The sequence below is a fragment of the Salvelinus namaycush genome, chromosome 8 (assembly GCF_016432855.1).
Source record: "Salvelinus namaycush isolate Seneca chromosome 8, SaNama_1.0, whole genome shotgun sequence".
Lineage (NCBI taxonomy): Eukaryota > Metazoa > Chordata > Actinopteri > Salmoniformes > Salmonidae > Salvelinus > Salvelinus namaycush.
In genome coordinates, this window is record NC_052314.1 from 7,616,646 (window position 1) to 7,641,260 (window position 24,615).

Genomic DNA, 24,615 nt, shown 5'->3' on the forward strand with positions numbered 1-24,615 from the left:
GTCAATTCCTCACCTTTAGAGCTATCAAACAGAAATAGCTAATTGAGCCGGAGAGGAAAAGAGTGAGCAACGTCTTGTGATGACAACAAGAATGTCTGCTAAGTAACTGTATTGCACTCAGCTGTGAACGGGACACAAAGGAGGTAATTCTTCAATTGAACTGAACTGCAGATGCCAGGCACCGGCCATAAGGACGGGAAACAATTGCCTGATGAAGTTCCCACAGTGGTAAGTCCCAAATGGCATTCTATTCTCTTTATAGTGCACTAGTTTTGATGTGAGCCGGTGCCATTGAGACACAGTCCCTGGCTTCTAAAACATTCTGCCGCTTGTTGTGCTGGTCATGAATGATCCAATACAATTAGTCAATATATTGTATTCTAGTTTCCCTCCTATGACTATACTGTAAGTGAAACATATTGTTGAGGTAAAATAAATTGAGGGTGTAGAATGCAAGAGATTTGGAGATCCTGTCTTCCGTCTTTAGAGTGTTATAAATAGATGCATAATTTTATAGGATTGTAATGGATTTGGTATCTCTTCATCTCTCTCTCCTCTCCATTACTATCTATCTCTCTCTCCATTACTATCTCTCAATTCTCTCCTCTCCATTACTACCTATCTATCTATCTCTCAATTCTCTCCTCTCCATTAGTATCGGTCAATCTCTCTCCTCTCCATTACTACCTCTCTCCTCTCCATTACTATCTCTCAATCTCACTTCTCTCCATTACTCTCTCTCTCCGCTCCCTTTTAATCTATCGGCTCTCCATTACTGTCTCTCTCTCTCTACTATCCATAACTATCTCGCCAACTCGCTCCTCTCCTCTCCATTATCTCTCGATGTCTCTCCTCTCCATTTAATATCTCTCAATCTCTGTACTCTATTACTCTCTCTCCACTCCCTTCCTATCGCTCTCCTATTACTATCTCTCTATCCTCTCATTACTATCGCTCAATTGCTCTACTCTCCATTATTCTCTCCTCTCCATTTCTATCTCTCTAATCTCAATTACTATATCTCTCTTGAGCAGATCAACATGAAGAATAGCGTCGCCGCCTTGGTGCAGGATCTGCCTGCGCCTTCATCGCTGGGACTGCCTGTGTCTAAGCACAGCTGTGCTAATTCCAACTACGCTGACTCCAACAGAGGCTTTGTCGTCGAGCTCGGCTCCTTTCTCTCTCTCTCTGGCTCTGATTGGGCTCTGCCTGCTGTGGGAGGTCTGGACCTATCGTCGGGAGCTGCAGGCGTACACTATCCTGCTTCTCGTGGGCCCGTGAAATGTTCCACAAATTCTGTGAGGGTTAGGAATGGGCAAATTTGTCCATTCCCTTCTCCGGCCGTTGTATTGGGTAGTTCAATGGTGAGAAATGTCTCAGTCCCTGGAGCAAAAACGTTGTGCTATCCAGGAGCACGATTACAGGACATCAATAAGCTGCTCCCAAACATTTTAAACCTACATCAGGAAATTGAGTCTATCATAGTTCATGTAGGGATTCAATGACATTATGAAGGGCAGCTCAGAACAGCTGAAGATGGATTTTAAAGAACTGATTGGGTCTCTGCTTGACATCAACAAAACGCCCCATAATATCTGGCCCTGAGCCCTCCCTAAATCGTGACATTGAACGTTTCAGCAGACTTTTAGCCTTCCATAACTGGCTATGTGACTATTGCAGCTCTGCGGGTGTAACATTTATTGACAATTTGGTACCTTCTGGAAACAACACTCATTTTATAAGGAGGATGGGATCCACCCAAATCATTTGGGTTCCTGGATCCTTTCACAGCATTATAAGGCTACGTTGAGACAATGACTTATCAATGACCCAAGTCCAGCTCATTTAATCCCTAACATTGTGTCGCTGAGTGGTCATAATGCTTCAGCAAATGTACATTACACCAGGGGCGTTGGAAGACACAATGTAAGTAACCTAATTTATGTCCCTCTAACTGCCTTGAATGCCTCTGCTGGTCCTACAGCTATTATATGCAGTAATCATATGCCTGTGAACCAGAGTTATACTGTTAGCACTGAGTCGGTGTGCCCTAGTAGGAGGTCCAAGGTGTGTAGCTCACCTTGCACTAACATAAATAACATGAGCATGTCTACTTCTGCTAAGCTTCACAGTAAAGCAATAAAAATAATCAAGCATCCCAGAAAAGTGCTAAAAATAGCCCATATTAACATATATAGTTTAAGAAACAAGGTTCATGAAATCCATAATTTGCTAGTAACAGATGACATTCATATTCTGACAATCTCTGAAACTCACTTAGATAATCCCCTTAATGATACAGTGGTAGCAATACATGGTTATGACATCTACCGAAAAGACAGAAATGCCAAAGATGAAGGTGTGGCTGTTTATATTCAGAACCACATTCCTGTAAAGATTAGAGAGGATCTCATGTTAAATACTGTTGAAGCAATACGGCTACATCTACCTCACAAAAAGCCCATTCTGGTGGGAAGCTGCTATAGACCACCAAGTGCTAACAGTCAGTATCTGGATCACGTGTGAAATGCTTGATAATGTATGTGATATCAACAGAGCCATATTTTCTGGGGGATTTAAGTATTGACTGGCTTTCATCAAGCTGCCCACTCAAGAAAAAGCTTCAAACTATAACCAGTGCCTGCAACCTGGTTCAGTCAACCTACCAGGGTAGTTACAAACAGCACAGCAATGAAATCATCAACATGTATTGATCACATCTTTACTAATCCTGCAGAAATGTGCTTTAAAGCAGTATCCAAATCCATTGGCTGTAGTGATCACAATATAGTAGCGATATCTAGGAAAACCAAAGTTCCAAAGGCTGGGCATAATATTGTGTATTAGGCCAATGGCAAGGGAGAACTGGAGCACTACCAGACCCTGTCTGTCAGTCTCTAAAACAGTTTGATGGTGCTGGGACTGGAGCACTACCAGACCCTGTCTGTCAGTCTCTAAAACAGTTTGATGTTGCTGGGACTGGAGCACTACCAGACCCTGTCTGTCAGTCTCTAAAACAGTTTGATGTTGCTGGGATGGAGCACTACCAGACCCTGTCTGTCAGTCTCTAAAACAGTTTGATGTTGCTGGGACTGGAGCACTACCAGACCCTGTCTGTCAGTCTCTAAAACAGTTTGATGTTGCTGGGACTGGAGCACTACCAGACCCTGTCTGTCAGTCTCTAAAACAGTTTGATGTTGCTGGGATGGAGCACTACCAGACCCTGTCTGTCAGTCTCTAAAACAGTTTGATGTTGCTGGGACTGGAGCACTACCAGACCCTGTCTGTCAGTCTCTAAAACAGTTTGATGTTGCTGGGACTGGAGCACTACCAGACTCTGTCCATCAGTCTCTAAAACAGTTTGATGTTGCTGGTACTGGAGCACTACCAGACCCTGTATGTCAGTCTCTAAAACAGTTTGATGTTGCTGGGACTGGAGCACTATCAGACCCTGTCTGTCAGTCTAAAACAGTTTGCCATGTTGCTGGAAAAAATCCTGGAAACCCTGCATTTAGGATGAATCCCGTCTCTTTTAAAAAGTGCTGGTTGCTCCCACAGCATTTCAAAGTTGTCACAAAAAGAGACATTTCTGTCGTTGCAAAGTTTCCTCAGGTATTTCATTTAGGGCAAAGAGTCGGCTGAAACATTCCAAACCCCTTCGGTAGCATGGGAGGGGCCAGAGATAATTATATTTCCTGTGCTAGCGAGGGTCTTTAAAAACATGCTGTAGTCCTCCCTCAGATCTCCTAAAACGAAGGTCGTTAAAACCTACGTGAGTGACGATGGTGTCAATATTGAAATAGTTGGCCAGAACTGTGGGCAACAGAGAGTTGACGTCATGGACATGGGCTCCTGGGTGACAGTGGACCTTGGTCGGTCCACAAACCATGGGCAGGCCATGATCTCGAGCTGCCCACAATGACGATGGTAGTGATGGAATCCGATGGGGAAACGACCTGCTGAACTGTGGTGGCCGTGGGGGAGGGTGCCACTGGGTGGCCACGGGTGTTGGTATACACCCAGGTTCCGTGCTGACTCCCGGTGCTGGTAGGTCTGTCTCAAGCGGGGAAAAGCTGTTTGATAGCTGGATCAGATCTTCTCGGATAGATGGGTGGCTTTGCTGTTGAGTTTGGGTTTGCCTGGGTCACAGCAAGGTCGGTGTACTTAGAAAGCAGGTTTTCCTTTTCTCGCATTCGAGCTAACAGACGGAGGATCTCTTCCCTAAGATGCTTGATGGTGGTGCATTTAGGGCAGACAAATGCCTGTCCATTTTCCAGTTCCACCTTATCTTCATCTTGTGTGAAAATCATCTCACACCTGAAGCATTTGTGGGGTGTCTCACCGTGTGTCTCACTCTGACTTGTCTACAGTACATATGAAGCAGAGCCTGACCTGAGAGAGGGAGAACTTCTAAAGCACTACAGCGTACATCCAATGGCCACACACAGACGAGATGTTAATAATACTGCATAAGGCCAGGATACCATGATGCTCATTGAGACGTAGACATATATCATGCCACTACTTTACTATATGATGATGTTATTTTTGTCAAGACAAACTGGACACTGTGTACTGTAGCACTATAACCCATATAGCCACACACAGACCACAAGGTTTAATAACAGTACTTCTCCTCCACATACATTGGCACTACACGCTTAATCTTTACATGAGGTTAGACGTATGTCATTCTACTGAACTCTTATGTCAAACTATTACAAACTAAGAAAATGATTTTGTATCATTTTTCCAGCATTCCGAGCGTTCTCTTTCCTTCAATGACGCTTACCCTATCTGTCTATAAATCTCAACCACTCCCCTTCACTTTGTTTTTGTTCGAAACAAGCGGTATAATGAGCATCTTCCTCTTTCATTCAGGTTTTCCTTCTCTCCATCTCTGAGATGTTTAAATATAAATGATTACACATGTCACGATTCATTCATCCTCTTCATTCTACCTCACAAATGAACACGCACACACAACACCACTGTGAGGTACAAATGCTTTGATCATTTCAAAGGCACACGTGGGGATATTCTGTCTAACTGAACAGCAGGTTCCGTTTCCCAACTACACCACACAGTGCTTTGTTAGGTCAATAACATTTAATGAGAGCTTTGCTAGGGGAAGCCATATTACAGCCCGAATAACCTGAGGCAAAGCTGTTATGTTTAACAGCTGACTGCAACGATACCAGAAATAATGATTGACGCCGGAAAGCGATATTGTTTATCTATGAATATAACAATTTGAGACGTTCTGTTATTTTCCAATATGCTGTAGGAGGAGTGGACGACCATGTTGTGAAATCGCTAACCATAGGTGTCAAGCACCAATAAAAATATGATACATTGCCTAGGCCAGGTGTTATGCTGGTGGGTTGGAATACCAAAGTGATTTATCATATTGGCCGTTGTTTGACTCAGCCAACATATTTCAGATAAGGGAAGTGGTGGGTTCAATATCTAGGGTGTAGAGTCTATAGGCTTGGTAAACATGGGAGTCTATAGGGGGCTTGGTTAGTTAGTATTGTTGCTAATGCCGGGCTAGTATTTTGTGGTTAGGCTGTTTAACAACTCTCATGCAGGACTTAGTGGACTAGCATGTTTCTGATAATACGTTTGTCTAATTGGGATCTACCCTCAAGACGAAATGCCCTCTGGAAAAACAAATAAAAAACTAAACTGGTTCCAAGTTTGGTGCAGATACTTAGTAGGCCTAAATCTGGTACTGTAAATGCTTGTTAGCATGTCAGTGCCTTTCCTTTGTGGAGCAGCACATGGGGATGTAGGGTGAAGTGGCCTCTAGATGCTGATCTTGGGTCAGTTTTGCATTTCCAATTCTAATGGTTTAGGTTAGGATTGGGGTGGGGAAGCTGATCCTAGATGTGTCGCTAGGGGAAATGTTTCACTGAAGAAGCACATGGGCCTACCTGTAGTTGTAGCGGGCTCAGTCCTGACGCGGCTGCAGCTGCCATTGTGGATGGAATGAACTGCATGGGGTAGTTATCACCTATCAGGAGGAGAGAGACAACAAAACATACAATGAACTGCATGGGGTATCAGGAGAGAGACAGATGAGGTATAGTTATCACCTATCAGGAGGAGAGAGAGACATGGGGTATAGTTATCACCTATCAGGAGGAGAGAGAGACATGAGGTATAGTTATCACCTATCAGGAGGAGAGAGAGACATGAGGTATAGTTATCACCTATCAGGAGGAGAGAGAGACATGGGGTATAGTTATCACCTATCCGGAGGAGAGAGAGACATGGGGTATAGTTATCACCTATCAGGAGGAGAGAGAGACATGAGGTATAGTTATCACCTATCAGGAGGAGAGAGAGACATGAGGTATAGTTATCACCTATCAGGAGGAGAGAGAGACATGAGGTATAGTTATCACCTATCAGGAGGAGAGAGACAAAAGAAACATACAGCCCAGGCTGAGATGAGGGAGTTTACCATGCCAAGAGCAAACCTGCCCCCCTCCCCTCCCCTCCCGATACTTGTTTGCTCACTCTTGCTCTTTCTGTCTCACTCTCGCCCGGTTCTAGTCTTTCTGACTGTTTATCACTCTCTGATTCCAGTCTCTCTGTCTGTTTACCCCTCTCTGATTCCAGTCTCTCTGTCTGTTTACCCCTCTCTGATTCCAGTCTCTCTGTCTGTTTACCCCTCTCTGATTCCAGTCTCTCTGTCTGTTTACCCCTCTCTGATTCCAGTCTCTCTGTCTGTTTACCCCTCTCTGATTCCAGTCTCTCTGTCTTTTTACCCCTCTCTGATTCCAGTCTCTCTGTCTGTTTACCCCTCTCTGATTCCAGTCTCTCTGTCTTTTTACCCCTCTCTGGTTCCACTCTCTCTGCCTGTTTATCCCTCTCTGGTTCTCTCGCTCTGTCCCCCACACTCTCTAACTCTGTTTTTCTCACCCACAAGTTACGGTAGATGTATTCCTCATGTCTATTTCCTCCACACAAAAACCCAGAGCCTACTAGCCTCTCGACGAACCCGTCCAGGCCTATAATGAATTGTGGCGTGAGCGTTTGTCAAAGGTTACTAATGTGTTGTCTGTACTCATGGATCCCAGTAGAGTCGATGCACCACTGCTCTCTCCGAGCAGTACGACTTCTAACTTCTAACAGTAAGATTCCTGATTGCGATGCACTCATGAATCCAGCAGGCTTTTAACTATCTAGCACCAGAATGTTCTGCAGAAACCCCACTGTTTGTACTAAAAGGCTTTCCATGTCCGCCTCAATGTTATAATAAAAATACTGTAAATAAATTAAAAAGTTTTAACCATTACCACAGCCATACTTCTTGGAGGGATAACTTTATTACTCTATTTTATCGTTTTGTTTGTTTGTTTTTAGAGTAAAATTCGTTTTTTGAAAAATATTCAGATATCAAAAACAAGGACTTGTGCATTCCTTTTGACCAGAGCCCTATTCCCTACATAGGGCTCTAGTCAAAAGTAGTGCAGTGTGGGAAAAGAGGAGAAAAGATAGAGCAGGTGGTGATTATAATTAGTGCCTAGAAAGGGAGTCTGTGTGTGTCTGTGCATAACGTTTGTGTACATACAGTACATGCATAAGTATGTACATATATGCAAAAGTGCATGTGTGTGTGTGTCTGAGCAAGTGTGTGAAAGAGTGAAGTTCCATGTTGCAGATGTGATGTGCTGTATAACTGAAATGCTTTCAGCACATCCCAAACAGCAACATTCCACCGTTAGTTATCTATTGTTCCTTAAATGACCAACCAGGAAGTTAACATTTCTTGGTTGAAACTATGTCACAAAGTTGTAAATTAACTAATAATGATTCACAAACAAACTAATTTCTACGACACATTATTTGTTTGTGAATCATTTTGACAGCAGTATATATGAAACCTCCAACATTCTCAATTTGACACAATTCATAACGTAGACAAGAATGATCAAATTGGATGCAGTCTATCATAGTGTCATCCGTTTTGTCACCAAAGCCCCAAATATTACCCACCACTGCGACCTGTACGCTCTCGTTGGCTGGCCCTCGCTTCATACTCGTCGCCTAACTCACTGGCTCCAGGTCATCTACAAGTCTCTGCTAGGTATAGCCCCGCCTTATCTCAGCTCACTGGTCACCATAGCAGCACCCACCCGTAGCAAGCGCTACAGCAGGTATATCTCACTGGTCACCCCCAAAGCCAATTCCTCCTTTCGCTGCCTTTCCAGTTCTCTGCTGCCAATGACTGGAACGAACTGCAAAAATCACTGAAGCTGGAGACCCATATCTCCCTCACTAGCTTTAAGCACCAGCTGACTGAGCAGCTCACAGATCACTGCACCTGTACAGAGCCCATCTGTAAGCAGCCCATCCAACTACCTCATCCCCATACTGTATTTATTTATTTATTTTGCTCCTTTGCACCCCAGTATCTCTACTTGCACATTAATCTTCTGCACATCTACCATTCCAGTGTCTAATTACTATATTGTAATTACTTCGCCACCATGGCCTATTTATTGCCTTACCTCCCTTATCTTACCTCATTTGCACTCACTGTATATAGATTTTTCTTTTTTCTACTGTATTATTGACTGTATGTTTGTTTATTCCATGTGTAACTTTGTGTTGTTGTATGTGTCGACTGCTGTGCTTTATCTTGGCCAGGTCGCAGTTGCAAATGAGAACTTGTTCTCAACTAGCCTACCTGGTTAAATAAAGGTGAAATAAAAAAATGACTGCAACACTGTTGTGTCCTAAAATATGAAAGACCCCCTATTCCCTATTGTAGTGCACTACTTTTGACCAGAGCCCTCCACTTTAGAATTGTGTTTAAAACCTGTGAAGGTTTATTCTTTGTACCTTTAGTTATACTGTAGGTCACAGGAGGTTGGTGGCACCATACTTGGGGAGGATGGGCACGTGGTAATGACTGGAACGGAATAAGTGGAAATGTATCAACAACATCAAACACATGGTTTCCATGGTTTCCATGATGCCATTCTATTAGCTCCGTTCCAGACATTATTATGAGCAGTCCTCCCCTCAGCAGCCTCCACTGTTATATTTAGGTACATAATTGTACCCTTGCAGTTCATACCTTAAAAGAGCCAATAGTGTACCTTGGGGGACAAGATGGTACAGGTACAAAAGTATACCTTTGGAAAAGGTTCACATTTGCCTTTTAGGGTACCAACACAGTGACAAAGCAGTTTGTTCCTTTTATGTGGCAAAAAAATTACCTATAAAAAGGTTTTGTGTGTTGTTTAACACTGTAGGGTGTAAAGCCTTATTTGCATATTTCCCAGAGCGCCTTTCAAGTGAATTTTAGAGTTACCAGTACCACCCATGACTGTTGCATTAAATGAGTTTCAGTCCTGTAGCCGTCACCAACTAATTGCCTAAGTGAATATTTTATCATAGACAAACTCTTTATGACAATACATTACATATATCATAAGGCCATACTTTCACAGCCTAGTTAAATCCCAACACAGAGGTCTAAAACTCATGGTTCGCAGGCCACATTGGACAAGTCACATTATGCTGGTTTGCAGAGTGATACGTAATTCCTATTGGAATCCAGTCAGAGTTGAGATATATTTAAAATGTGATTTTAATCACCCGCAACCTGCATTTAGAACGACTGCCAAGGTAGGGACACTAGCTAATTGACACTATCGAAAGGATTGAAACTGGAACAACCATCTCAGTAACGGGTGCAATAATTCTAACTACTAACAGAATGGATTAGTTTAGAAAAATGTATATATGTTATTTACCTTTGTGTACCATAAGACCAATCAATCAATTTGCATGCAAAAACATACACTAAAACAAACAGTTCAACGAATTGCAAAAGAGCATGCTGGGAAATATGATAATGATTGTTTTTGAGAGTGTGATGATAGTACCTTTATATTCAAAAATTGGCAAAAGAATTTACCATTATACTAGATTATCCGCACATATACCCTAAAGATATCAAACAATACCATGTGAGGTTATACAATTGAAGTCGGAAGTTAACATACACTTAGGTTGGAGTCATTAAAACTTGTTTTTCAACCACTCCACAAACTTCTTGTTAACAAACTATAGTTTTGGCAAGTCAGTTAGGACATCTACTTTGTGCATGACACAAGACATTTTTCCAACAATAGTTTACTGACAGATTATTTCACTTATAATTCACTGCATCACAATTCCAGTGGGTCAGACATTTACATACACTCAGTTGACTGTGCCTTTAAACAGCTTGGACAATTCCAGAAAATGATGTCATGGCTTTAGAAGCTTCTGATAGGCTAATTGACATCATTTGAGTCAATTGGAGGTGTGCCTGTGGATGTATTTCAAGGCCTACCTTCAAACTCAGTGCCTCTTTGCTTGACATCATGGGAAAATCAAAAGAAATCAGCCTTCAGAAAAAAACTGTATTCCTGCACAAGTCTGGTTCATCCTTAGGAGCAATTTCCAAACGCCTGAAGGTACCACGTTCATCTGTACAAACAATAGTATGCAAGTATAAACACCATGGACCCCGCAACCGTTATACCGCTCAGGAAGGAGACGCGTTCTGTCTCCTAGAGATGAATGTACTTTGGTGCGAAAAGTGCAAATCAATCCCAGAACAACAGCAAAGGACCTTGTGAAGATGCTGGAGGAAACTGGTACAGAAGTATCTATATCCACAGTGAAATGACTCCTGTATTGACATAACCTGAAAGGCCGTTCAGCAAGGAAGAAGCCACTGCCCCAAAACCGCCATAAAAAAAGCCAGACTACGGTTTGCAACTGCACATGGGGACAAAGATTGTACTTTTTGGAAAAATGTCCTCTGGTCTGATGAAACAAAAATAGAACTGTTTGGCCATAATGACCATCATTATGTTTGGAGGAAAAAGGGGGATGCTTGCAAGCCGAAGAACACCATCCCAACTGTGAAGCACGGGAAGGCAGCATCATGTTGTGGAGGTGCTTTGTTGCAGGAGGGACTGGTGCACTTCACAAAATAGATGGCATTATGAGGACGGAAAATTATGTGGATATATTGAAGCAACATCTCAAGACATCAGTCAGGAAGTTAAAGCTTGGTCGCGAATGGGTCTTCCAAATGGACAATGATCCCAAGCATACTTCCAAAGTTGTGGCAAAATGGTTTAAGGACATCAAAGTCAAGGTATTGGAGTGGTCATCACGAAGCCCTGACCTCAATCCTATAGAAAATTTGTGGGCAGAACTGAAAAAGTGTGTGCGAGCAAGGAGGCCTACAAACCTGACTCAGTTACACCAGCTCTGTCAGGAGGAATGGGTGAACATTCACCCAACTTATTGTGGGAAGCTTGTGGAAAGCTACCCGAAAAGTTTGACCCAAGTTTAAACAATTTAAACACAATGCTACCAAATACTAATTGAGTGTACGTAAACTTCTGACCAACTGGGAATGTGATGAAAGAAATAAAAGCTGAAATAAATAATTCGCTCTGCTATTATTCTGACATTTCACATTATTAAAATAAAGTGGTGATCCTAACTGACCTAAGACAGGGAATTTTTACTATGATTAAATGTCAGGAATTGTGAGAAACTGAGTTTAAAAATATATGGCTATGTTGTATGTAAACTTCCGACTTCAACTGTATGTACCTCTGAAGGTATATTATGTGTATTTTTGGACCCCTGGGAACAATATTGTACCCTAACCGTACCCTTTTTTTCTGAGCATGTATGGACCCTGGTCAAAAGTAGTGGACTATAAAGGGATTAGGGTGCCATTTGGTTCACATCCTGGGCTGTTCAGTGTATGAAGTGAATGTGGGGAATCCTGTCAGGACCTTGTTTGACACAGCACAGTGACAATAGATATGGAGGCTTCTGCAAGAGAAGCACGATACAGAGAAAGGAAAGAGAGAGAGTGAAATACTGCAGAGAGGGAGACAGAGACAAATCTTTACTTAAACACATGTAACTCAAATATTTTATGTGTGTGTGTGTGTGTGTGTGTGTGTACCTGGTTTGTAGGACATGTTGTGTGGGAAGAGGAAGCCCTGTGCAGCAGCGGCGGCAGCAGCCAGAGATCGCTGGTCGTGAGGAAACACTGGGATCATCAGAGGAGGCATGTGACCCTGCACCTGAGAGAGACAGAGAGAGTTCAATAGTTGTTATACTTGTACATTTTCTGATGAATATTTCTAAATGTTTTTTTTCTTCTTTTCTGTTTGTTCTTCTGTTTCTAATTAATGATTCTTAGTGTATTTATATAACACTTCATTTAGATAGTCCATCTGTAGATGCTCTATGGCAGGGTTCCCCAACTGGCGACCCGTGATTATTTCCATTAAATCTTTATTGTTGGACATAAAAGACTGTGATTTAGGAAATCTGAGTGATTTTAATTTAGGAAATCTGTTCCCAAGTATATCACCACGCACAATAGAGAGATACGCTGCATTCGGAAACTATTCAGACCCCTTGACTTTTTACACATTATTACTTTACAGCCTTATTCTAAAATTGAACTAATAGTTTTTCCCCCTCATCAACCTACATACAATACCCCATAATGACAAAGCAATTTTGCAAATGTATTAAAAATAAACACTGAAATATCACATTTACACATGTATTCAGACCCATTACTCAGTACTTTGTTGAAGCACCTTTGGCAGTCTTCTTGGGTATGACGCTACAAGCTTGGCACACATATATTTGGGGAGTTTCTCCCATTCTTCTCTGCAGAGCCTCTCAAGCACTGTCAGATTGGATGAGGAATGTTGCTGCACAGCTATTTTCAGGTCTCTCCAGAGACGTTCAATTGTGTTCAAGTCTAGGCTCTGGCTGGGCCACTCAAGGTCATTCAGAGACTTGTCCCGGAGACACTCCTGCGTTGTCTTGGTTGTGTGCTTAGGGTCATTGTCCTGTTGGAATGTGAACCTTCTTCCCCAGCCTGAGATCCTGAGCACTCTGGAGCAGGTTAATCCGTTCATCTTTCCTTTGATCCTGACTGCTCTCCCAGTCTCTGCCGCTGAAAAACATTCACACAGCATGCTGCTGCCACCATCATGCTTCACCGTAGGGATGGTGCCAGGTTTCATCCAGATGTGACGCTGCGCATTCAGTCCAAAGTGTTCAATCTTGGTTTCATCAGACCAGAGAATCTTGTTTCTTATGGTCTGAGAGTCTTTAGGTGCCTTTTGGCAAACTCCTATCGGGCTGTCATGTGCCTTTTATTGAGGAGTGGCTTCCATAAAGGCCTGATTGGTGGAGTGCTGCAGAGATGGTTGTCCTCCTGGAAGGTTCTCCCATCTCCACAGAGGAATTCTAGAGCTCTGTCAGAGTGACCATCGGGTCCTTGGTCACTTCCCTGACCAAGGCCCTTCTCCCCCGATTTCTCAGTTTGGCCGGGCGGCCAGCTCTAGGAAGAGTCTTGGTGGTTCAAAACCATTCTTCCATTTAAGATGGAGGCCATTGTATTCTTGGGGACCTTCAATGTTGCAGATATTTTTTTCTACCCTTCCCCAGATCTGTGCCTCGACACAATCCTGTCTCGGGGCTCTACGTACAATTCCTTCAACCTGCTTCAACCTGGTTTGGTTTTTGCTCTGACATGCACTGTCAACTGTGGGACCTTATATAGACAGGTGTGTGCCTTTCCAAATCATGTCCAATCAATTGAATTTACCTCAGGTGGAATCCAATCAAGTTGTAGAAACATCTCAAGGATGATGAAAGGCTCTGAATACTTATGTAAATAAGGTGTTTCTGTTTTTTATTTCAATACATTTTCCCAACATAATAATACCCTGTTTTCGCTTTGTCATTATGGGGGTATTGTGTGTAGTTTTTTAAGGATTGTAATTTATTTAATCCATTTTAGAATAAGGCTGTAACGTAACAAAATGTGGAAAAGTCAAGGGGTCTGAATACTTTCCGAAGGCACAGTATGCGATCATATAAAATGTAAGCAAGGTTTGAAATTATCATGTTTTAGTCAAATGTTATATCTGTTTGGGCTTCTTGCGGTCAATTTGCAGTCTACAAATTATATGTAATTATGTTCCGGCCACCTGACCAACCGCTCAAGAGAAAATCGTCCCACGGCTGAATCTAGTTGATGATCCCTGCTCTACAGACTATCTACTAGCCCTAACCTTTATCCTTACCCTAACCCTTATTCTAAACCTAACTGTAACCTTAGCAAGCTGTTGCTTATCAATAGTCTGTTGATAGTATGACCATGTGTAGAACATCTACAGCTGGACTATCCGGACTATCCAAATAAAGTGTGACCTTGAATTGTTCAACATTGTCTGTATTGTCAATACAATAATGATTTATTATGCCAATAAAGCATTTAAATGGAAGATAGAGAGAGAGAGAGAGAGAGAGATAAATAGAGAGAGAGAGAGAGATAAATAGAGAGAGAGAGAGATAAATAGAGAGAGAGAGAGCGAGAGAGAGAGAGAGAAATAAATAGAGAGAGAGAGAGCGAGAGAGAGAGAGAGAAATAGAGAGAGAGAGAGAGATAAATAGAGAGAGAGAGAGATAAATAGAGAGAGAGAGAGCGAGAGAGAGAGAGAGAAATAGAGAGAGAGAGAGAGATAAATAGAGAGAGAGAGAGAGATAAATAGAGAGAGAGAGAGATAAATAGAGAGAGAGAGAGATAAATAGAGAGAGAGAGAGAGAAATAGAGAGAGAGAGAGAGAGAGAGATAAATAGAGAGAGAGAGAGATAAATAGAGAGAGAGAGAGCGAGAGAGAGAGAGAGAAATAGAGAGAGAGAGAGAGATAAATAGAGAGAGAGAGATAAATAGAGAGATAAATAGAGAGAGAGAGAGAAATAGAGAGAGAGATAAATAGAGAGAGAGAGAGAGAGAGATAAATAGAGAGAGAGAGAGAGAGAGATAAATAGAGAGAGAGATAAATAGAGAGAGAGAGAGAGAGAGAGAGAGAGAAAGAGAGAGAGAGAGAGAGAGAGATAAATAGAGAGAGAGAGAGAGAGAGAGAGAGAGAGATAAATAGAGAGAGAGAGAGAGAGAGAGAGAGAGAGAGATAAATAGAGAGAGGGAGATAAATAGAGAGAGAGAGCGAGATAAATAGAGAGAGAGAGAGAATTTAGATCAGGGGTGTCAAACATACAGTTTAAGTAAAAAAAAAACGAAATATACATTAAAATGACTAAAACCTAACCGAAACAGTGTAGAAATTATAATGGACGTACATTTATACCGTTTCTAATAATCGTTTCTAATAATCACTGAAATTAAAGCTAGACAGTCAGAGAGTATTGAAAATGTCAAAAAGAAAACGATAGAAAGAGGACTATCTTTTGCAAATGTTTACAGTGAGGAAATAACCCATTTTCAGTGCGGCCCTTTGGACCTCGTTGAAGACCGAATGCAGCCCCAGGGGCAAAATGAGATATATATCCTGTGGAACTATCTAACTATCATCACATCAAAACAGCTCTATATATCGCCCACAATGCACATGTCTTCCAGAGAGATGAGAGAGAGCGGTAAGAGAGTAGACACACATGCGTGCACACACACACACACACACACACACACACACACACACACACACACACACACACACACACACACACACCTACCATGTGTATGGTTTCAACAAAGCCTATATTATTTTATCTGAGCCTGGAAGCTCTAAAAGTTAACAGCTGAGTAGTTAAAGCGATGAAGTCTCTCTCTCAAATGAAAGCTGAACCACTGCATCTCGGTCGCTTCCTATTTCCCTCTTTCTTTCCCTGTCTCCCCTCTCTCTTTACTCTCTCTTTTTGCCCCCATCTCTCCTTATCCTGACTTGTTTACTCTTCCTCATCTAGTCATCATAATAAGTGTACTTTGATTATCTGATCTTAACTATTTAACTAAATATTCAGTGGAAAAGAAGGTAACATGGTGGTCTGGTCAGATAGCAGTAGAAGTTGAGACTACGAGGGGAATATGTGTGAGCGCAGTTAAATGAGTCGTGTCTCTAGAGTGTGAAAGAGCATGGGTAAAGAGGAGCGCAGAGGACACACAAACATCCCAGCCTTCCGAACTGTAAAACTTCAATTAATAGCCCAGGAGTTGATTTGCTTCAATTGCTGAACTCAACAGGCGCTTATCAGAGACAAGCTTCTATTTGAGCCAGGCGTCTATTTAAAATGCACACAGCTTTTATGCATTTGCATAGTTATTTGTTTAATTCCAGCATTCACTTCCATCAGTCTTAATTTCCTGCACTAATGCGTTATCATTTATACACTGTGTTACGTTTATTTTGTCTTCGTATGCTTCCATAAAAACATTTTTTTAAACTTTTCCTTGACAGAATAGTTCTTCTCTTCTTCGACTGTTCATTTTCGGCGATCGGCCAATTTCTGGGGGTCTCTTCTCCCAAAGTTGTTGACTTGTTGTGCAGCAGTTCTCAGCTGTTAGCAGTTTCTTACTGACAATTAAAGTTTCTTCCTGGCAATGCCATCATTTTTTTTGTCATTACAGAATAACTTAATGTAACAAAGCAAACATTAAACCTCAAACAATTCATGTTAACCTCGTAAACAATTCATTTAGACACAGCATTTATTTGAAACAGGGGTTTATTTCCCAAACAGTGTGCTGTTGCCCGGCTATTAAAAGGGACAGGCGGCTATTTGAAACTCAGCGTTTAATTTAAGTTTTACGGTATGCTTCGTTCAAATACTTTTTCTTGATTGCCATCGCCTGGAAAGGGAAAAACTTGTTCTCTCATATTTCTACATGTGTGTGTGAGAGAGAGAGAGAGAGAGAGAGAGAGAGAGAGAGAGAGAGAGAGAGAGAGAGAGACAGAGAGAGAGAGAGAGAGAGAGAGAGAGAGACAGAGAGACAGAGAGAGAGAGAGAGTGAGAGAGAGAGAGAGAGAGAGAGAGAGACAGAGAGAGAGAGAGAGAGAGAGAGAGAGACAGAGAGAGAGAAAGAGACAGAGAGAGAGAAAGAGAGAGAGAGACAGAGCGAGAGAAAGAGAGAGAGAGAGAGAAAGACAGAGAGAGAGAGAGAGAGAGAGAGAGAGAGAGAGAGAGAGAGAGAGAGAGAGAGAGAGAGAGAGAGAGAGAGAGAGAAAGAAAGAAAGAAAGAGAGTGTGTTTGAGAGAGAGTGTGTGTGAGAGTGTGTGTGTGTGAGAGAGAGAGAGAGAGAGAGAGAGAGAGAGAGAGAGAGAGAGAGAGAGAGAGAGAGAGAGAGACGGAGAGAGAAAGAGAGAGTGTGTGTGAGAGAGAGTGTGAATGTTTTTCTAAGAACACAGTCACCATCAGATTCCACTGAACACTTTGAATCGAGATCCTGGAGGTTCTATAAGGTTCACACACACACACACAGGAAGCCCAGACACACACACACACGTCTTGTGACACCACCGAGAGACTAGGGCAAGAATGAAGGGAGAGAAAAAAAGTCTGTGTGTCCAAGCGGAGGGGGGGAGAATGCTCCATTCATTGTGTTCCTCTGGGAATACCTTCCCTCCACCAAAAACAAAGCACAGGCCTTCTCTGGATGAATGGACTGGCCTGCTCTCCCCCAGCCCTAAGAAAACATAGAGCCCCCTTCCCCAACTACCCACCAGACACACACATACGCAGACACACAGATACATTTAGGCACACACAAGTGTGCACACGGTATTAATGGTCCTACTGTGTAAAGACTGTGGTGTGGTGGCCACAGTAACGGCTGTGGATGAGAGAGAGAGGGGGGGGGGGGCAGAGAGAGAGAGGGGGGGGGGGGGGTGGCAGAGAGAGAGGGGTACAGAGAGAGAGAGAGAGAGAGAGAGGGGGGGGGGCAGAGAGAGAGGGGGACAGAGAGAGAGAGAGGGGGGGCAGAGAGAGAGGGGGACAGAGAGAGAGAGAGAGAGAGAGAGAGAGAGAGAGAGAGAGAGAGAGAGAGAGAGAGAGAGAGAGAGAGAGAGAGAGAAGGACAGAGAGCGAGAGAGAGAGAGAGGGACAGAGAGAGAGCGGTCTCACCCTACTAGAATCCGAAGTCAAATGTCTACTGTTTGCTGATGATCTGGTGCTTCTGTCACCAACCAAGGAGGGCCTACAGCAGCACCTAGATCTTCTGCACAGATTCTGTCAGACCTGGGCCCTGACAGTAAATCTCAGTAAGACCAAAATAATGGTGTTCCAAAAAAGGTCCAGTCGCCAGGACCACAAATTCCATCTAGACACCGTTGCCCTAGAGCACACAAAAAACTATACATACCTCGGCCTAAACATCAGCACCACAGGTAGCTTCCACAAAGCTGTGAACGACCTGAGAGACAAGGCAAGAAGGGCATTCTATGCCATCAAAAGGAACATAAATTTCAACATACCAATTAGGATCTGGCTAAAAATACTTGAATCAGTCATAGAGCCCATTGCCCTTTATGGTTGTGAGGTCTGGGGTCCGCTCACCAACCAAGATTTCACAAAATGGGACAAACACCAAATTGAGACTCTGCATGCAGAATTCTGCAAAAATATCCTCCGTGTACAACGTAGAACACCAAATAATGCATGCAGAGCAGAATTAGGCCGATACCCACTAATTATCAAAATCCAGAAAAGAGCCGTTAAATTCTACAACCACCTAAAAGGAAGCGATTCCCAAACCTTCCATAACAAAGCCATCACCTACAGAGAGATGAACCTGGAGAAGAGTCCCCTAAGCAAGCTGGTCCTAGGGCTCTGTTCACAAACACAAACACACCCCACAGAGCCCCAGGACAACAGCACAATTAGACCCAACCAAATCATGAGAAAACAAAAAGATAATTACTTGACACATTGGAAAGAATTAACAAAAAAACAGAGCAAACTAGAATGCTATTTGGCCCTAAACAGAGAGTACACAGTGGCAGAATACCTGACCACTGTGACTGACCCAAACTTAAGGAAAGCTTTGACTATGTACAGACTCAGTGAGCATAGCCTTGCTATTGAGAAAGGCCGCCGTAGGCAGACATGGCTCTCAAGAGAAGACAGGCTATGTGCTCACTGCCCACAAAATGAGGTGGAAACTGAGCTGCACTTCCTAACCTCCTGCCCAATGTATGACCATATTAGAGAGACATATTTCCCTCAGATTACACAGATCCACAAAGAATTCGAAAACAAATCCAATTTTGATAAACTCCCATATCTACTGGGTGAAATTCCACAGTGTGCCATCACAGCAGCAAGATTTGTGACCTGTTGCCACAAGAAAAGGGCAACCAGTGAAGAACAAACACCATTGTAAATACAACCCATATTTATGCTTATTTATTTTAACTTGTGTGCTTTAACCATTTGTACATTGTTACAACACTGTATATATATAATATGACATTTGTAATGTCTTTTTTGTTTTGAAACTTCTGTATGTGTAATGTTTACTGTTAATTTGTATTGTTTATTTCACTTTTGTATATTATCTACCTCACTTGCTTTGGCAATGTTAACACATGTTTCCCATGCCAATAAAGCCCCTTGAATTGAATTGAATTGAATTGAGAGAGACAGAGAGAGAGAGAGAGACAGAGACAGAGACAGAGAGACAGAGACAGAGACAGAGACAGAGACAGAGACAGAGACAGAGACAGAGAGAGAGAGAGAGAGAGAGAGAGAGAGAGAGAGAGAGAGAGAGAGAGAGAGAGAGAGAGAGAGAGAAAGACAGAGGGATAGTGGGAGAAATAGAGAGATTCCTGTCCGTCCGCTAGGTAGGCAGAGCTACAGTTTGTATGCTTTCAACCCACAGATTATCATCATCTTTTAAATCATAATACACTAAGCCAGTGTTTCCCAATCCTGGTCCTGGGGACCCAAAGGGGCGCGCGCACATTTTAGTTTTTGCCCTAGCACTAACACACCTGATTTACATATCCTCTGTCACTGTGTGCATTGACAGCAGCATTAGCTCTAGACAAATCCCTTACAAGCCAATTACCATAATGGTTCACACCATTCTTGTCATTTTCCATAGTTGCTGAATTTGTTTCAACACTGCAGTTGGCCCAACGGCTTTACGGGCCATTGTGTCCAGTACTGGTTGCTGAGGTGGGCATCTATTGGTCATTTGTGTGCACTATTAGGTCTCAACGTGGCTTTAGTGGACTAACAGCACAGACTTCACCTCACAGCAGCAATTCTTATACTGGCTATTGACAAGAGAGCTTACTTCATTTTACACCTGATTGGTAAGGAGCGACAACATTACCTACTGGGTAGAATGGACAAGGTCAGGTTTAAGGGCGGAAAGAGAATACAACTATTCTACATGAGGAAATAAAATAGAAAATACAAGGTGAAGAACATTTGAAAAGACTGATGAGAGGGAGAGAGAAGAGAGGGGCTGGATGTTAGAATAGGGAGGCGAGGAATAAAAAATATGCTAATTAAAAATATCAAGAAGGGGAACAAAAAGAGATGAGAAAAAGCAACACGAAGGGAAGAGTAGGAGCAGATACACGTCTTCCAATAGGAGGTGAAGAACAAGGGAGGGATGAGGAGTACAAAAAAAAGTGAGGGAAAATGTAAGCAAGAGGAGGTAGGTGAAGAACAGAGAGAGGACAGAATGAAGCGATGAAAAGAGGAGGAGTGTGGGTTTGCGGTCATTAATTAGTCCGGTTAGCTTGGCCCGGCCTCTGGGGTTTGGGCCTGCCTTTGTGGCCCTGAGGAAATGTGTGCGTGTGTGTGGCGTGTGGCGTGTGTGTGTAATCGGGAGGCTGTCGGAAGCTTTCTTTTAACCCTTGGAAGTTCCCTACTGTTTCTACAGAACATTTAAAACCACATGACAGGAAACCGGTGACACTTTGAACTGGGCACTCCCTCACAATAAAACACAAGACTGACAAACACACATTACACCCAGAGAAAGAAAAACAACATATTCTACATAAACGGTTGTACTTTGGATTCATAAAAAGGGAAAAGTTTGGTCATTTCCATTCATCCAAATTGCTATGAATGAAGGACTTACAGTAAATGCCTCAAATCATCTTTAATCTGTTTAACAATTTACTTCTGGGAAGTAAAGATCTGAACGGGGGTACAGAATTTAACACAGGATCATGTTGATGTCATCTGGATGGCCCCGAGGTACAGTACATGCCACGTCTGAATCCCAAATGGCACCCTATTCCCTATGTAGTGCACTACGTTTTCTTTCTTTTTCCAAAGTAGTGCAAAATGTAGGGAATAGGGTGCCATTTGTGACACAGCCCAGGGTATGAACCCCAAACAGTAGCCCTTGGTCAGTCCCTTAGAGCATTGGGCCCTAGAATAAGTAGGTCTGGAGGTGATAAGTAGTAGCAGACTGTCTGTTCTCGTGCTGCTGCGCTGCCAGTGTGTTTAACCCTTTACACTGCTGGAAATGGGCCTAAAGCGATTCGAATTTTATATTTACTGTACTTTTCGCCACTTTGGTTGATAACAAAATCTGAAAATACTCTGGATACATTCGGTAACATAATAAGAAAATTCACTGACATTTTGGAATAGGTGCAAGATAGGAAAGAAACTAGTACAACGGTTTGAGTGAGAGGTTTAACTGGTGTCTCTTCTGTACAACATCTAGTGGCAAAGTTATTTCAATGCACTTTTATGAGTCAAGGAAAGATCCAACCGTAAGGGGCCGTTTTGAGCTCTCCTAGCGTTGCCATCGAGGAACTGAAGCAAGTACAACTGTAGGGGTTTTGTTTGGAACACAGTCCATTCAAGTGTGTGAATGCATTCAAGTTTGTGTTACGCAGCTCATTTTCTTCAAAATAAGAGAAACATTGTGTTCAGGACAACCCAGAGTATAACATGTGCCATCTTGTAACTGAACATCAACATAGTGATCATAAAAGTTCATACTGTAAATGGCTTCAGTTTTCTCTTGTTTGCTTGTATGACATCAAAGCGGTATTTATTATAATCCTCAACGTGATTTGTACACAGAGGAACTTGAAGCTCTCACTACAGACTCGTCGATGTGGATGGGGGCGTGCCCCCCCGTTTCCTGTAGTCCACGATCAGCTCCTTGGTCTTACTGACGTTGAGGGAGAGGTTGTTGCTCCGGCACCACACTGCCAGTTCTCTGACCGCCAGTTCTCTCATTGTCGTTGGTGATCAGGCCTACCACCGTCGTGTCATCAGCAAACTTGATGATGGTGTTGGAGTTGCAGTCGTGGGTGAACAGGGAGTACAGGAGGGGACTAAACACACACCCCTGTTGGGCTCCCATGTTGAGGGTCAGTGTGGCGGAGGTGACGTTGCCTACCCTTACCACCTGGGGTCAGCCCGTCAGGAAGTCCAGGATCCAGTTACATAGGGAGGTGTTCAGTCCCAGGGTCCTAAGCTATGTGACAAACTTGGAGGGGACAATGATGTTGAACGCTGAGCTGTAGTCAATGAAAAGCATTCTCATATAGGAATTCCTCTTATCTAGGTGGGTGAGGGCAGTGTGGAGTGCAATTGAGATTGCGTCATCTATGGATCTGTTGAGGCGGTATGCGAATTGGAGTGGGTCCAGGGTGTCTGGGATGATGGAGTTGATGTGTGCTCAATGGCATTGTTCAATGCAATCAAAGTTTACATAGCTCTTTCAAATGACTTAGCATGTTTAAGAGCATTAACAATGCATTGACAGGCACTGTATGACACACCTGGTTGAAAATACTATTTGAAACTATTTCAAATACTTAATCTCCGCTCGATTGAGCTTGCCTGTAACAATAGAGAAAATAGAGTCTGAAGTCTGAAAAGTGTAGAACCCCGCCCACCTGACACTCCAGGGAGGCTAAAGGAAACACTCAAAGTATTTGAAAGATTTCAAATAGTATTTGAACCCAGGTCTGCTGTATGCCGATTATGTTTGCACTTCTTGACAGCTGCAGACGTGCCAACACCAAACTTCTCTCAACAACATTAAAACACACCGTAAAGCAGTGTGATCATAGAGACTAGTATTTTTACTGTCTCACACACACACACACACACACACACACACACACACACACACACACACACACACACACACACACACACACACACACACACACACACACACACACACACACACACACAACCTCCCTCCCTCCCCCTGAGGCCCGGTCCTAATGAACTCAGATCTGTGGTTTATTAAAAGCAGAGGGGGGCATTGTAAAAGAAAGCCCTGTTAAAAGTACAACACCTCCAGAGCGCCAGAGAACAAGGGGCCCTTGCTCACTGCCTTCCCCAGCCACAGTGAGCTGACTCTCTGGGTCAGTGTCTTTACAACCAGTCAGCACCAGTGGTGAAGACGGATCAGTTGGAAAAGTTAGTTTTGTGAAGAGGGAGAATGAGAGAAAACTCTGCAACAGTTTACGGTAGAAGGAACGAGAATGAAAGAGACAAGCGGGGGATATTCGTAGGTGAGTGTGAAAGAGTGTGAGAAATGGAGTGGCGGGGGGGAAGTAGCAAGTACTGTAGCGAGAGGAAAATAGATGAACAGTATGATTGAGCGAACTAGAGGAGTAAACGTGTGGAGAAAGGAAGGAGACGGGGTTGATGAATAGAAGAGGTAATAGAGAGAAGCTCATAGTAGGGATACAATAGTGTATTGATCAAGACATGACCCAGCAAATGAAGCCCCTATAAACAGGTCAATTACAGCGATTAGTGTGTGTGTGTGTGTGTGGATATTTGTGAGTGCTTTCTTGATCACCGACGATGATGAGACAGACTATAGGGAAGAGATCCGTGGCCTGGCAGTGTGGTGCCAGGACAACAACCTCTCCCTCAACATCAGTTGAGACAAAGGAGCTGATCATGGACTACAGGAAACTGAGGACTGAGCACACCCCCATCCACATCGATGGGGCTATAGTGGAGCGGGTCGAGAGCTTCAAGTTCTTCAGTGTCCACATCACTAAGGAATTAACTAAGGAGTATCCGCCATGAGAGTGGAAGGTTGTGAGTTCCATCCCTGGCCGAGACATACCAAAAACTATAAAAATGGGACCAGGCACTCAGCATTAAGGAGATAGATTGGAGGTAAGGCCCTACGATAGACTAGCGTCCTGTCCTCAAGCTGCCTCACGCTACAGAAACAGGAGATAGACTAGCGTCCTGTCCAAGGGGGGTACTCAAGCTGCCTCACGCTACAGAAACAGGAGATAGACTAGCGTCCTGTCCAAGTGGGGTACTCAAGCTGCCTCAAACTACAGAAACAGGAGATAGGCTCCTCCTCCATTCCGGGCTCACACCAGGTAAGGCTACTTACTTATACACCAACATAGTCGCGATGTAGGCACAACAACGCCTCTTTCCCCTCAGGAGGCTGAAAAGATTTGGCATGGTCCCTCAGACCCTTAAAAAGTTATATAGTTGCACCATTGAGAGCATCTAGACCGGCTGTTTCACCGCTTGGCATGGCAACTGCTTGGCATCTGACCCCAAGGCGCTACAGAGGGTAGTGCATAAAGCCCAGTACATCACTGGGGCCAAGCTCCCTGCCATCCAGGACTTCTATACCAGGTGGTGTCAGAGGAAGGCCCTAAAAATTGTCAAAGACTCCAGCCACCCAAATCATAGACTGTTCTCTCTGCTACTGCACGGCAAGTGGTACCGATGCACCAAGTCTGGAACCAACAACACCCT

The 24,615-nt window shown here is 43.2% G+C and overlaps 1 protein-coding gene across 1 annotated transcript in view; it reads right to left on the reverse strand.

Moving 5' to 3' along the window:
* LOC120052349 (transcription factor SOX-6-like) overlaps positions 1-24,615 on the reverse strand; it is a 183,676-nt gene that overhangs the window by 49,347 nt on the left and 109,714 nt on the right. Inside the window, exons 8-9 of the mRNA XM_038999204.1 lie at positions 12,008-12,128; positions 5,937-6,016 (exon numbers count right to left, since the gene is read on the reverse strand). Coding sequence (XP_038855132.1) covers positions 5,937-6,016; positions 12,008-12,128 — 201 coding nt within the window. The remainder of the gene's footprint in view (positions 1-5,936; positions 6,017-12,007; positions 12,129-24,615) is intronic.